The 12,536-nt window shown below is 39.5% G+C and overlaps 1 protein-coding gene across 1 annotated transcript; it reads left to right on the top strand.

The window, feature by feature from the left end:
• The first annotated feature begins 497 nt into the window (after nt 1-497).
• On the top strand, nt 498-7,090 carry tmem26b (transmembrane protein 26b). Its single transcript, XM_058407248.1, has 6 exons — nt 498-772; nt 1,012-1,108; nt 1,265-1,354; nt 1,726-1,943; nt 2,930-3,009; nt 5,106-7,090. The coding sequence occupies exons 1-6, from the start codon at nt 585-587 to the stop codon at nt 5,354-5,356; spliced, it is 924 nt and encodes a 307-aa protein (XP_058263231.1). The 5' UTR covers nt 498-584; the 3' UTR covers nt 5,357-7,090.
• The last annotated feature ends 5,446 nt before the right edge of the window (nt 7,091-12,536 follow it).

The following is a 12,536-nucleotide window of genomic DNA, read 5'->3' as shown; positions in this document are numbered from 1 at the left end:
CATACATATATATATATATATATATATATATATATATATATATATATATATATATATATATATATATATATATGAATGAATGAGGTATTTTTTGTTCTAAAAATGGGCACTGCTTCAGTCAATCACACTTGTCCTAATTCCATCTGATCTGTCTGTTCTTCTGCCCTTTCCTCTTCCTCTTCCTCTTCCTCCCTGTACTCCTGGATGTCTTCTGCCATTGTTTGGTCCATTTTTAAACCTGAATGTTCATGCGGCTCTTTTTATACCACCGGGACAGCTCTACTCTGTGTGTGAATCATTGTGCAGTTTTATTTATTCTTCTGCACAAGGAGAATGGTGTGAGAAAAAGGACGAGCTGAAAAATTGCACCTTTTCGACGCCAAAAGCAGACATTTATTAAACACTTGAAAGTTTTTAAGGGGAGCCGGGGGAGGTGCTGGTGATTCAGTTAAAGGAGTCATTCGGAAAAAAGAATCGACTCGCGATTCGTTCATGTTTAACTCCGAGTCAGTTGTTTAGTTGCTGCTCGGCAGTGTGCAGTGTCCGCTATCAGGACGAGGTCCACTCTGTGTTTACTTGCAGTCATGCTTCTCAGGTTCATTTGCGCTTTAGTGACCAGATCACTATTTATTTTAATTTCACTCATAGGTATGTGGAGGGTCATATGGGTGAAAAACAATAAGTTGTATTGGCTTCTTACTATCCTATTTCTGCCACTCGTGGTGGAGATGATTTTAACATCGAGGAGGAGAAAAGGAAAAGACTGTAAGTGGTAAGTAGAATTTTCTTTTTTCTTTTTTAAGCACTTTTTGTGGTTATTTCTAAACAAATCTGTGCACCAAATCTGGTGTATTAAAAAAAGAAAAGAAAAGAAATAAAGCAGATCACAGTGGACTAACTTTTCTCTACTAGACTCCAAAATGATCTAAATCATCACATTGCGTTTTAAAGTTTTTCACGGTGAAAATAATGAAGACAAATCTTGTAAGTTTGTGACTGTGGCTCCTGCAGGTTCTCTCCGGCAATTTTCCTGTTCCTGATCAGCATTATACCCAGCATTTGGATCCTTGAGCTTCATCATCAGGAGAATAAATACAATGACATCAAGGTATAATTTCTCACATGATGAAGACCTGAGCTATATCATGTGTTCATGATCAGAAAAACACGACGTGTTAAACATTAAAATGAAATTTTGATGTTGTGTAATGTATGTTATTATGATGCATTAAAATTCTGATATTTGACTTCTTACTTATTTCAGTGTAATCGGCTCAATTCACCGGAGAACATAAAAGAACTCTTTAATAACTTGAGAAACTTTAATTCTACCAATGAGACTGCATTTGCTAAGGTACACAATCTCCTTCATTCATAGAGTCTGACTGCATGTAATAGACATTTTCCATATTCTGGTCTCAACAGTGTCAGCTTTTGTATCCCTGGCTGTAACTGTCTGGGTGTCTTGAAAGAAATGTTTATTTACTGGATTCACCCCCCCCCCCCCAAGAAAAAGACCACAGCTATGACTACCTTGGTTTTACATGAACTTGTCACTCCACCCTTTAATAAAAACAGGTGCCCGCCTCAGACAGGCGATCTCATTCTCAATTGTCAGCTTTTAGTCTTGCATAACATGCAATCTGTTATTTTCTGAGATTGTCAGGATGTTTTGATTATTGTAATTTTGCTAGTTTACAAAATTCCATCCTGGTGCTTCTGTAGATTTACCAGAACTCTGAGAGGATCTTCTCATCAGTGTGTGCCAACGACTGGATTTTGGCGCTACACCAGGCCTTGCTGGTGCTGCTAATTGTGGGGAAGTGGCTGCTGCCCAACGAAGGAGGCCTCACCCGAGACGAGCTCTCGCAACTGCTCCTCATCTTTGTAGGAACAGCGGCGGACATCCTAGAGTTTACCAGCGAGACTCTGTCCGATGTCAAGTAAGACCCACATAAACCCGTTCTGGTTTTCCCTGCACCGTCACGTCATCATGCCCACAGAACAGTAGCTAATACTCTTCTCTAAACTATGAATTTACATGAACCACAGGTCAAAAAAGAGGTGCTGGGTGCCTTTATGTGTGTGAGAGAGGAAGCAGCGCTAGCCTATCAACTACTTGTGGTCTTTTAGACGAAGCTGTAGCCCAGGAATTGGCTAGTCTTGTGGTGAGAGACAGGATCTCTGACAAATATACACATCTGGAGACGGTCGTTCCAAAACGTGGTAGGAATTCGTGGTGAAAACGAGTGCAGACAATACCACAGCCACAGACTTTCTGTGAAAAAAACAAAAAGCACAACAATTTCCTGTAGTCGGGGCACTCTGTTCAGAGAATCTGTTCAATTGTTTAACTGAACTATTTTTGCCTTACAAAAGATGATGTTTTTAGTGAACGTAATCTCTTCTGCACACACACATGCACACAACACACGGATACGTACTTCACCCATGTCTTATTTGGCCACGTTTTGGCCGTCCTGGCTTGTGTCCAGTGTACTGTATGATCAGTGTTGGTCAGGTGATGTTGACAAGCGCCCCTACTTTGTGCTTTGATTGGCTTGAAGTGCCGATTTGTTCCCAATATGTTTTCCCTCATACTTAAGGTGTGGATTCTCGTTAGAGTGTGTGAAGTGGCTCTAGCTAGCACAAAAAAAGGAGAAAGGAATATTTGAAAAGAACAGAAACTTAAGACTGTGGATGCTTTCTGATCCTGATAGCTGATGAAAAAAGGTTATACAGGAATGTGGTGCTATCTTAAATATGACTACTCTACCTGTTTTGCCAGAACAGGCCCGTTCTTGTCTCGGTTCTTGGGTGTCTTTCAACTCTTTCTTAGATCTGATTTTCTCAGTCTTCATTTAACCGTTTTACAGTCAGTATGCTTCGTTTGTGCTTCTTCCTCTAACTCTGTGTTTTACACGATCAGGGATAAGAGCCCGGTGTTGGTGTACATTATTCTGGCCATCTGGACGTGGAGTATGCTACAGTTCCCTCACAATCTTACAGGTATTGACACAATCTGGTGTTATGAATCACACTGTAACATGCTTATACTGTGTTTATCATACTCCACATACATTATGTGTGTAGAATCACTAGCTTTTACTAAAATAGAACTATTCAGGGCTGAACAGGACAAATGTTGCCTTAACTACCTGTTAAAGAATTACTAGATGATGGAAAGTAAACGAATCCAACACTTCAGCACCAACAATATAATCCTCTATTTTCATAAACATGAAAAGACACACTCAGTAGATGACAGAGCCCGTGTTTGTTACAGTCCATTCTGAGCTCTGTTTGTACATAAGGCAGTTTGAATCAGTTTATCATCTTTATCATCTCTACATGATTTTACCCCGTTATGCACTCACTGAGCATTTTATTAGGGACAGTGCACTAATTCCAGGCAAGGCCTCCTTAAGCTCTCAAAACAACCTCAGTTCTTCATGGCATGGATTCCACAAGATGGTGGAAACTGTCCATTGAGATTCTGGTGCATGTTGATATGAAAACATTCATTGCTTCAGATTGATTAGTTCAGGTGCAAATCTCCTGTTATAACACATCCCAAATGTGTTCTTCTGGATCCGGTGACCGGACAGACTGAAGAACAAGAGGTCATTGTCACTGTGAAAGCAGTTTGAGATGACTTCTGTTTCGTGACATGGAGGGTTCTCCTGCTGGAACGAACCATTAGAAGTGTAAATTGTGGTCATGAAGGGCTTCACAAAGATTGTCTCTAGCATTCAAGTGATGTTGATTAAGATTAACAGCCCAAAGGGTGCCAAGGAACACCACCTCCTGTCTGGACTGGTCACACACCACAGGTCAGTGTCCATGGATTCATGCTGCTGCTGCCAAATTCTGACCCTCCTATCTGTGATCCTCAGCACAAACCCAGATTCATCAGACCAGGCTATGTTTTCAGTCTGTCCAATTTTGGTGATTTTGTGCAGATCACATTTTCCCTCATTCTGATGGTTGATGTGAACATTACCCGAAGCTGCAGTCTGTATCCGCATGATTTTATGCATCGTACAGCTGCCACATGATTGGCTGATCAGATAACTGTATGACTGAGAAGGTGTACAGGTGTTCCTAATAAAGTGCTTGGTTTTGTGTATTTAATTCCCAGACCTGCTAACCTTCTACACATTTTTTACATGGATTACACTAGTGTGTATTATCACTTAAAAATATACCCAACATTATATAAACTGCCTGGAAGTCCCGCCCTCTTTGCCATTCACATTCTCTCTTCTGCGCTTTCGATTACTTTCTCTCAGGATAAATGCAGTGTTTTGAGTTTATTCACATGAAGTAAAATGTATCTATCCAACATTATTCTATTAAGTATATTTATATTTAACATCAGGTAACTACATTTATTAGGGATGTCACCAAAAATGAGAACATTTTTGACCTGAAATGATAAAATACGCCTAAAACAAAACAGCAAATCTAACGCTTATGTTAGATAAAATAATGTTATGATTAGAAAGGGATTAAATACTCCTGCACCAGGTCAGGACTCATACACATTCACACACTTTGAGCAGCAGATTAACAACAAAAATAATAATGTCAGCCATATGGGACGTAGACGACATGTGGATGCTGCATAGCTTTTTAGGCTCCTTTTCAGTTCTGAACATTAAAAACTGCAATTTTTTACGATCAGTTGCAAGCATGCATCACACAAATAGACAGATAGCTCAGATAAACACACCATTCTGTTTATATGCCTTAATTCCCGAGATATCTTCTGCAAATATTCAGGATAATTAAGTTATTTGTATATGTTAGATAATGAGGGAAGTGTTACTGAGTTAATGATGATGTGAAACAGTAGTTCGTAGTTAGTTTGTAGTTCTCCAGAGGAAATCTCCAGCTCTCTGTAATTATTGCATGGATTATAACAAACTAATGAACTTTATCTATGATTTATTACTTAATGAGTAATTACCCAGGAGTCATTAGTGGTTAATAGGCGTGATGTAATAGTGCTCCACACATTCATGTGTACAGTATTTATATTAGAGCAAAGTCTTTTATAGTAGCCTAATTTAACACGAGGTTTGTCTGTTTCCTGTCTGCAGTGTTAAACTCGAACACAGAGGAGTACGAGACGCAGCCCGACTCTCTCCTTTCTCGACACCGAACAGACTTGTGGTCCGTCATCGAAGCCCTCTTAATTCAGGACGGCCCTTTTTTGTTGGTCCGCATGACCGTCATGATACACTTCGAAATCTTTCACCAAATGCTGGTCTTCTTTGCCATCAAAAACTCACTAGTGGTGGCACTGAATGTGTATCGACTCTGGGTCATTTGGTGGGACTTCAGATCCTGAGATCCTGCAAAAGGTTTGAGATGGAATGTATAAAATGCACTTTCTTGTTAGAGTATCGTGTAGCCGAGATTGTGTAGGAATTTAGCTCGTGTAGGGAGTCTTAGCTTACATTTTTATATATGAGATTCATTAATCTGATAACTGGGTCATCATTGTGCATTAACATTGTTGTCAAATGTCTCTGTGTGATAATCGTTTTTCTAAAAAAATAACCGACGCAAAGCTGAGGTCAGTAGAATCCGTACAGTACACCGGGGATATACAATATTTCTGTTTCAGTACACTTAATATGTAGATAAAACCAAAAAAATAACCCTACACTGTAGTTTGTATTCGATGAAGAAAATGAAAATGATTTCATCAAAATCCACATATGCTGTATTTTTTATTTCTTTTTTTTTTCTTTTCATTTGGATGGTGATCATGTAAACTGGTGCTCATGTGAGTTCATGCACTGGAGATGCTTTACAGCTCGATCATATCAGCAACACAAACACTTATCAAAGACGCCTTCTGCTAGTAAACGGTATAAGAAGAGCTCCGAGTGTCTACACCCTGCAGGGAGACACATGATAGCTGGCAGTGTTGACTGACCTGTTTATATCCGGCAAGACTGAGAAAAAAACCCGAAGCTAAACATGATGGTTCGTAAGTGTTTTAAAGATTTCACATAATCGTGTTTGTATTGTGTAACTAAAATCTAACAGCACTACAGTACAGAAATACTTACATCACAAACCAAACTAACAATAGAATTGAAACTTCATGATGTAGTGAATGATGGATTAGTGTTATTTATCATAAACATACACTTTTCACACTTGAAATAGTTCCCCAGGTAAACAGAATCCTGGGTTATCTTGTCTGACGTTTCACATGACTCTTTATAATCTGACATTTCACACTAAACCCTCCTGAAGCCTCATGAGACACAAAAAGACAAAAGTAAGCAAACACTGGCGCAAATATTATATGACTTGTTTATGTCTGACAGCCATCCAGTTTGTCCTGAACACACTTTCTGACCGTAAAAAACCTTCTCTTCGTTCTAACTGTATAAACATGTGATAGGATGTCACTGATTTTGTGTCTTTGCTGAGCATCCAGCCGTAACGTTCGAACACTGCATAGTTCCACACTTTACACATTTAGCACAAAGCCATGCTAGTTCTGCTTCTTAGCAGTGAATCACAACCCCGGGTAAAAAGCGAGCTCTACTTCTAAATTAAAAATGTGAAACGTTCCTCTACCTGGGGTTAAAAGCAGGGATTAGAACACAAATACCCCCGGGGAGTTAAACACAGTGTAAAAAGCCTTACATATTACAAATCATGTTTACATTACAATACACTGAGGATTTCTTTTCACTAAAGAACCAGTTGAGATTTTTAACAAATTCATAGAAATCTAATCATTAGTTCTGAAGATTAAAGAGTTTTCTCTAGAAATGTGACACCAATATTTACTACATTTATTATTATCTGATGTGCTAGATATTATTTTAGTATATAAGCACTCTAAGTTAAACAGTGAATGTTTGAATGTTGAAAGGATCTGATGCCACTTTTATCTGAACTTTAGTTTTTTTTTAAAAAGTTGATTTTTAACATTTAATGATAAATTAAAGTCCAATATGATGTACCGCTTAAAAAGAAATAAAGACACGAACAAATGATTTCTCTTCGATCTTTTTACCAAAAGGCCGAATACAAGTGATTTTTGATTTCAGATGAACAGGCACGCTAAATAATAATGACTGTAATAAGTAATACGTTTTATTAAGATTTAGTCAGGAAAGTAGTTCATTATTGTAATATATTTCTGTATATTTCTTTGCTGAATGATGAGCACTGCACTACACTGTGGACTGTTTGCACTTTATTTCATATCGTTACTTGTTGCTGGTCAGATTCACGGGGTGAGACGGCCCGTAAACAGCAGCTCGACTTCCTTGATGTTTTCCTTTAACGACTCACAGATGCTGGAAAGGAAGTCTAAACAGATAACCACAAGCCTTACCATTTCATTTTTGGATTAAACGTCTGAATCCCAATCAGTGTTTCTTTCTCAGGCAATCAGTAGGGAGGAAGTCTGGATCTTCATAACATGAGCCATGCACCATGGCTTTTCTGCTCATTTTTATTAAAGTTCCAATAAGCAATGAGTCATGTCCCGAAAGCAGGATGGGTTTCGGTGCGCTGACTGCATCCTGCATCCTGGAACTGACTTTTATCATTAAAATGTTATGGTTAAACTGGTGACAAGAGAATAAATCAGCCTCATGTTTAGACAGCTTTAGTTGCTCTGCATGGATCACCTTTAGGTTGCAGCGGATGCTTCCACACGGATACGCTAAAGACTGCGCTCACACACACACACACACACACACACACACACACACACACACAAACAGAGTCTGGGTACTGCTGGGGCATGTGCCACCCAGGGCTTTTAAAAAAAAAGAAGGATTTATGTGTCACATCGACATCACAGCACAGTAAAATAGTTACCCCTACATATCCCAGCTTGTTGGGGAGTTGGGATCAGAGCGCAGGATCAGCCATGATACAGCACTCTGAAACAGAGAGGGTTAAAGGGCCTTGCTCAGGGGCCCAACAGAAACAGCTTAGTGGTCTTTGAGACACCACCGCTCTACAAATACAGACAAGAAATAAACAGCATCATGCATATACGTGTGTGTGTGTGTACATATATATATATATATATATATATGTATATATATGTATATGTATATGTATATGTGTGTGTGTGTGTGTACACCGGTCAGCCATAACATTGTGAGCAGTGACCGGTGAAGTGATGATCTCCTCATCATGGCACCTGTTAGTGGGTGGGATATATCAGGCAGCAAGTCAACATTTTATCCTCAAAGTTGATGTTAGAAGCAGGAAAAATGGACAAGTGTAAGGATTTGAAAGAGTTTGACCAAAAGGATCAAATTGTGATGGCTAGACCACTGGATCAGAGCATCTCCAAAACTGCAGCTCTTGTGGGGTGTTCCCGGTCTGCAGTGGTCAGTATCTATCAAAAGTGGTCCAAGGAAGGAACAGTGGTGAACTGGTGACAGGGTCAGGGGCGGTCAAGGCTTATTGATGCACGTGAAAAACAAAGACTGGCCCGTGTGATCCGATCCAACAGACGAGCTACTGTTGATCAAACTGCTGAAGAAGTTAATGCTGGTTCTGATAGAAAGGGGTCAGAATACACAGTGCAGGACGGGTCAGGGCAGCAAAAGGGGGAGCAACACAATATTAGGTGGTCATAATGTTATGCCTGGTCAGTGTATTTATTTATACATTGTTTGTGTGTGTGTGTGTGTGTGTGTGTGTGTGTATGCATGTATGTATACTAGCTACTTTTTCTGAGCAAATGAACTAACTAGCCTGTAAATGAACAAATCACTTCAAAAAAAACTTTCCTAGATGATGAATAATTCAGAGTTTGTGGCAAATTAGAAGAGAACGTTCTTTTAGCGGTTAAAAGCTAACGTTATCTAATCAAATTAGATCTGTGGTGTGTTAATTACATCCTGAAAACAGGATGTCTTCATTCAACCAAATACAAATTCACCATTACTCATTAAAGGAGCGATAAGCGCTGGGCCTGGAGGTTCCTGCACCACTCCATTCCTCAGATACAATGCTGTATTGTCATTTATTGACACCCCTGCACTTAGCACAAAACAGACACTCTTTAGCAGATAACTTCTCTGGGTCACTGGAGAACTGCAGCTAGGAGGATGATTAATCATGGAGAGAACATCTGAAGATCCTTCTTCATGACTCTCAGCTCTGTCTGACTTTACACTGTACAGATGGAGAGGAGAAATGACTCCAAACACACCCTGGTGTCACCCAGAAGAGGACAGGTTCCCCTGTGAGTCTGCTTCCTCTCAGTATTCCACCCTCGTGTCATTTCCTGCACACTGTCACCTCTGGAAAATAAAATTGATTCGGATTTATTTTAAATGGAAAAACATCTCAGGTGGTTTCTTGTAAAGCTGCTTGAGTAAACACCAGGAATATCCAGAGCTGTCAAGAGTGCTGCACTGAAGCATCGGAACACAAGGTCACACTGATCTGGTCACTGCATAGATACATTAGTCGTGTTTTGCAGTATTTAATTGTAAAAATATATAGAAATGTAAAATATAATGTCTTATATCAAATGTGGAAACAAATAAAGTTTATAAAAGTAAATTGGAAAATATAGAAAAACATTTATTATCGAAGCATATATGAAGTGAACTGTACATCTATCTATCTATCTATCTATCTATCTATCTATCTATCTATCTATCTATCTATCTATCTATCTATCTATAACAATGCCTTACAAATAATTTGATAGATAGATAGATAGATAGATAGATAGATAGATAGATAGATAGATAGATAGATAGATTAGAATACTTTGCTAAAGGTTTAGGATATATGCTTTAAATAATAGCGGAAAGTAAACGGCTTTATCTATCTACAGTTTTGTCTGTCTGTCTGTCTGTCTGCATGTTAACATCTCCCCACCAGAGGGCGACAGAGGGCTACAAAACACTTCGACCTCTGCGGTTAAATCTCTAACAGATCTAATTTGGGTTGTTGGTGATTTCTTACAGATGGTTGTTGCTTCTCAGGAGATGTTCCTGAATAAACCAGAGCTGACTTCTCTTTCACTGAGTCATTGGGATAAAACTCTTCACTGGAGTCGCTTTCATTACAGACTGATTTACTGCTTCTGTGGGAAATGCTTTACTCAGAGAGACAGAAGAAGGAAATGGAGAGGGAGTTAGATAAAGGAAGTTGCACTCTGTGTAAATTTACATGTTTATGAATACACCAGGGACACCATCATAAACACACTGTCATGGGCGTGGCTAAGGGGCTAATTGCACCCTAGTGTGAAGCATGGCCACCCCTCAGGCCACCCCAGTAAGACAGGATTACGGGTGAGTGTAATGTACAGGAACCCGCGAGTTTACCAGCTAGGCTTTACAGTAGATTTCTTCAAATTTTTTATTACATATTGCATAAAAAATTCTTAACGTGAAAGTACTTCAGTAATGATATTTTGTAGTAAGTAAAAGTTATTAGGGTCTGTGACTTTTATGACTGGTCATAATATAATTTTCTGTGAATAAAGGTTATTATTTTGCCCCACTCTATATTTCCACCCCAGTAAAGGCACTGGTTCTTACGTGGCCACTCTACTGTAAAACATTTGGCTGTGCCCCTGCACACTGTAACTATTAGTGTGTACATGTGTACGGAGGCAGGAAAAATGGACAAGTGTAAGGATTTGAGTGAGTTTGACCAAAATGGCCAAATTGTGATGGCTAGACCACTGGATCAGAGCATCTCCAAAACTGCAGCTCTTGTGGGGTGTTCCCAGTCTGCAGTGGTCAGTATCTATCAAAAGTGGTCCAAGGAAGGAACAGTGGTGAACCGGTGACAGGGTCATGGGTGGTCAAGGCTCACTGATGCACGTAAGGAGCAAAGGCTGGCCCGTGTGATCTGATCCAACAGAAGGGGTCAGAATACACAGTGCAGGACGGGTCAGGGCTGTTTTAGCAGCAAAAAGTGGACCAACACAATATTAGGCAGGTGGTCATAATGTTATGCCTATATATATATATATCAACTCAAAGAAGGTTTATTGGCACTTCAACTATATCAGATGCAGTACACAGTAAAGTGAAACAATGTTCCTCCTAGACCAGAGGTGCTACACAGAACAAAGACAAAGTACAGAGACACAGACAAACATAGAGATAAACATAGAGATAAAACTAAACTATACTTAAGGTGCAATCTTTAAACTAGACATACCAGAGAAGTGCACAGGATGACAAGACAAGACAGTGCAGACAAACAACATGTAGACCGACTCTGTGCAAAAGAATAGTGTTGACAGTGTGGGCAAATATTAAAGTGACATATGCATGCAAACAGGACAGTTTTTTGTGTGTGTGTGTGTGTCCAGCAGAGTATAGTTCTCAGTATAGTTCTCAGTATAGTATATATACTATACACTGGATCTTACCTGGCCACTCCACTGTAAAAAGTTTGGCTATGCCCTGGACACTGTGTTAGTGTGCGATTGTGCACGTAAGCAATAAAAATACTTCATCATCTGTCCACCAGAGGGAGACATGACGCAACTTATAATAGGACTCCTCGGTCAGTTTGAGAATTTACTGTTAAAAACTTTCTACTGTGAGGTCAGATCAGTGTTTATAGTAAATTTTGTTGTGAGACATTTAGTAAAACTGGTTATACACAAACTTACATCATTTACTGTGAAAATGCTACTGAGAAAGTATATTTATTAGAATTTGTCATGTCTATCACTATTTACTGTTAATGACAAACAACAACAACAACAAAAAACAATCTACATGTATTTACTCAAAATGGAGTGTTTAATTACAGGAACTGTGAATAAGACAGATTGAATAAGTCCAGGTGAACTTATCCCAGAAGATTCGGGGCATAATGTGAGGGACATCCTGGACATGGTGCTAGACACAATCTCACACACTTACACACGTCAGAATATTCAGAGATGCCAATCAGCCTACAATGCCAGTGTTCAGACTGAGGGAGGAAACCACAGGAAACAGGAAGCATGGGGAGAACATACACACACACACACACACACACACACACACACACACACTAAACATGCTAAACACTAAGACACAATGCCCTCCTCCAGCTTCCGTCTTTAATCTGGATTTAAAAAATGATTAAATTAGCAGCAGTACAAGAAAAACATCTACCAGGAGAGGGAGCTCCTGACGACTGGTCATAAAAAATACCCAACACCCACAGACAGTGTGTATGAAGCATACATGAGGAATGTGGAGCAATTTCTGATTACAGATGCCACGCTTCAGCCTGTCAGGTCGAGGATAGAGTGTGGGTACGAAACAGAGCCCAATCCTCTCAGTGTGAAAGACAGAACGCTTCTGAAGGGCAGCTGAGAATGACAGTACTGCCCACAAGGCCACACTTTTCTAGGTCACTTTCACAGAAACTTGTAGCAACCTTGAGACATGCCTTATTAATGGTGGAGTCTGATAGGAAGGAATCTTACATGGAGCACAGCGCATGGAGATTTCCCTTCGGAATCTCTGCACGTGGAGGTAATTATTTATATTCTA

The sequence above is a fragment of the Hemibagrus wyckioides genome, linkage group LG13 (genome assembly GCF_019097595.1).
Source record: "Hemibagrus wyckioides isolate EC202008001 linkage group LG13, SWU_Hwy_1.0, whole genome shotgun sequence".
NCBI classification, from domain to species: Eukaryota; Metazoa; Chordata; class Actinopteri; order Siluriformes; family Bagridae; genus Hemibagrus; species Hemibagrus wyckioides.
The sequence above is the reverse complement of the archived record's forward strand: the minus strand, read 5'-3'. Positions and strand labels throughout refer to the sequence as shown.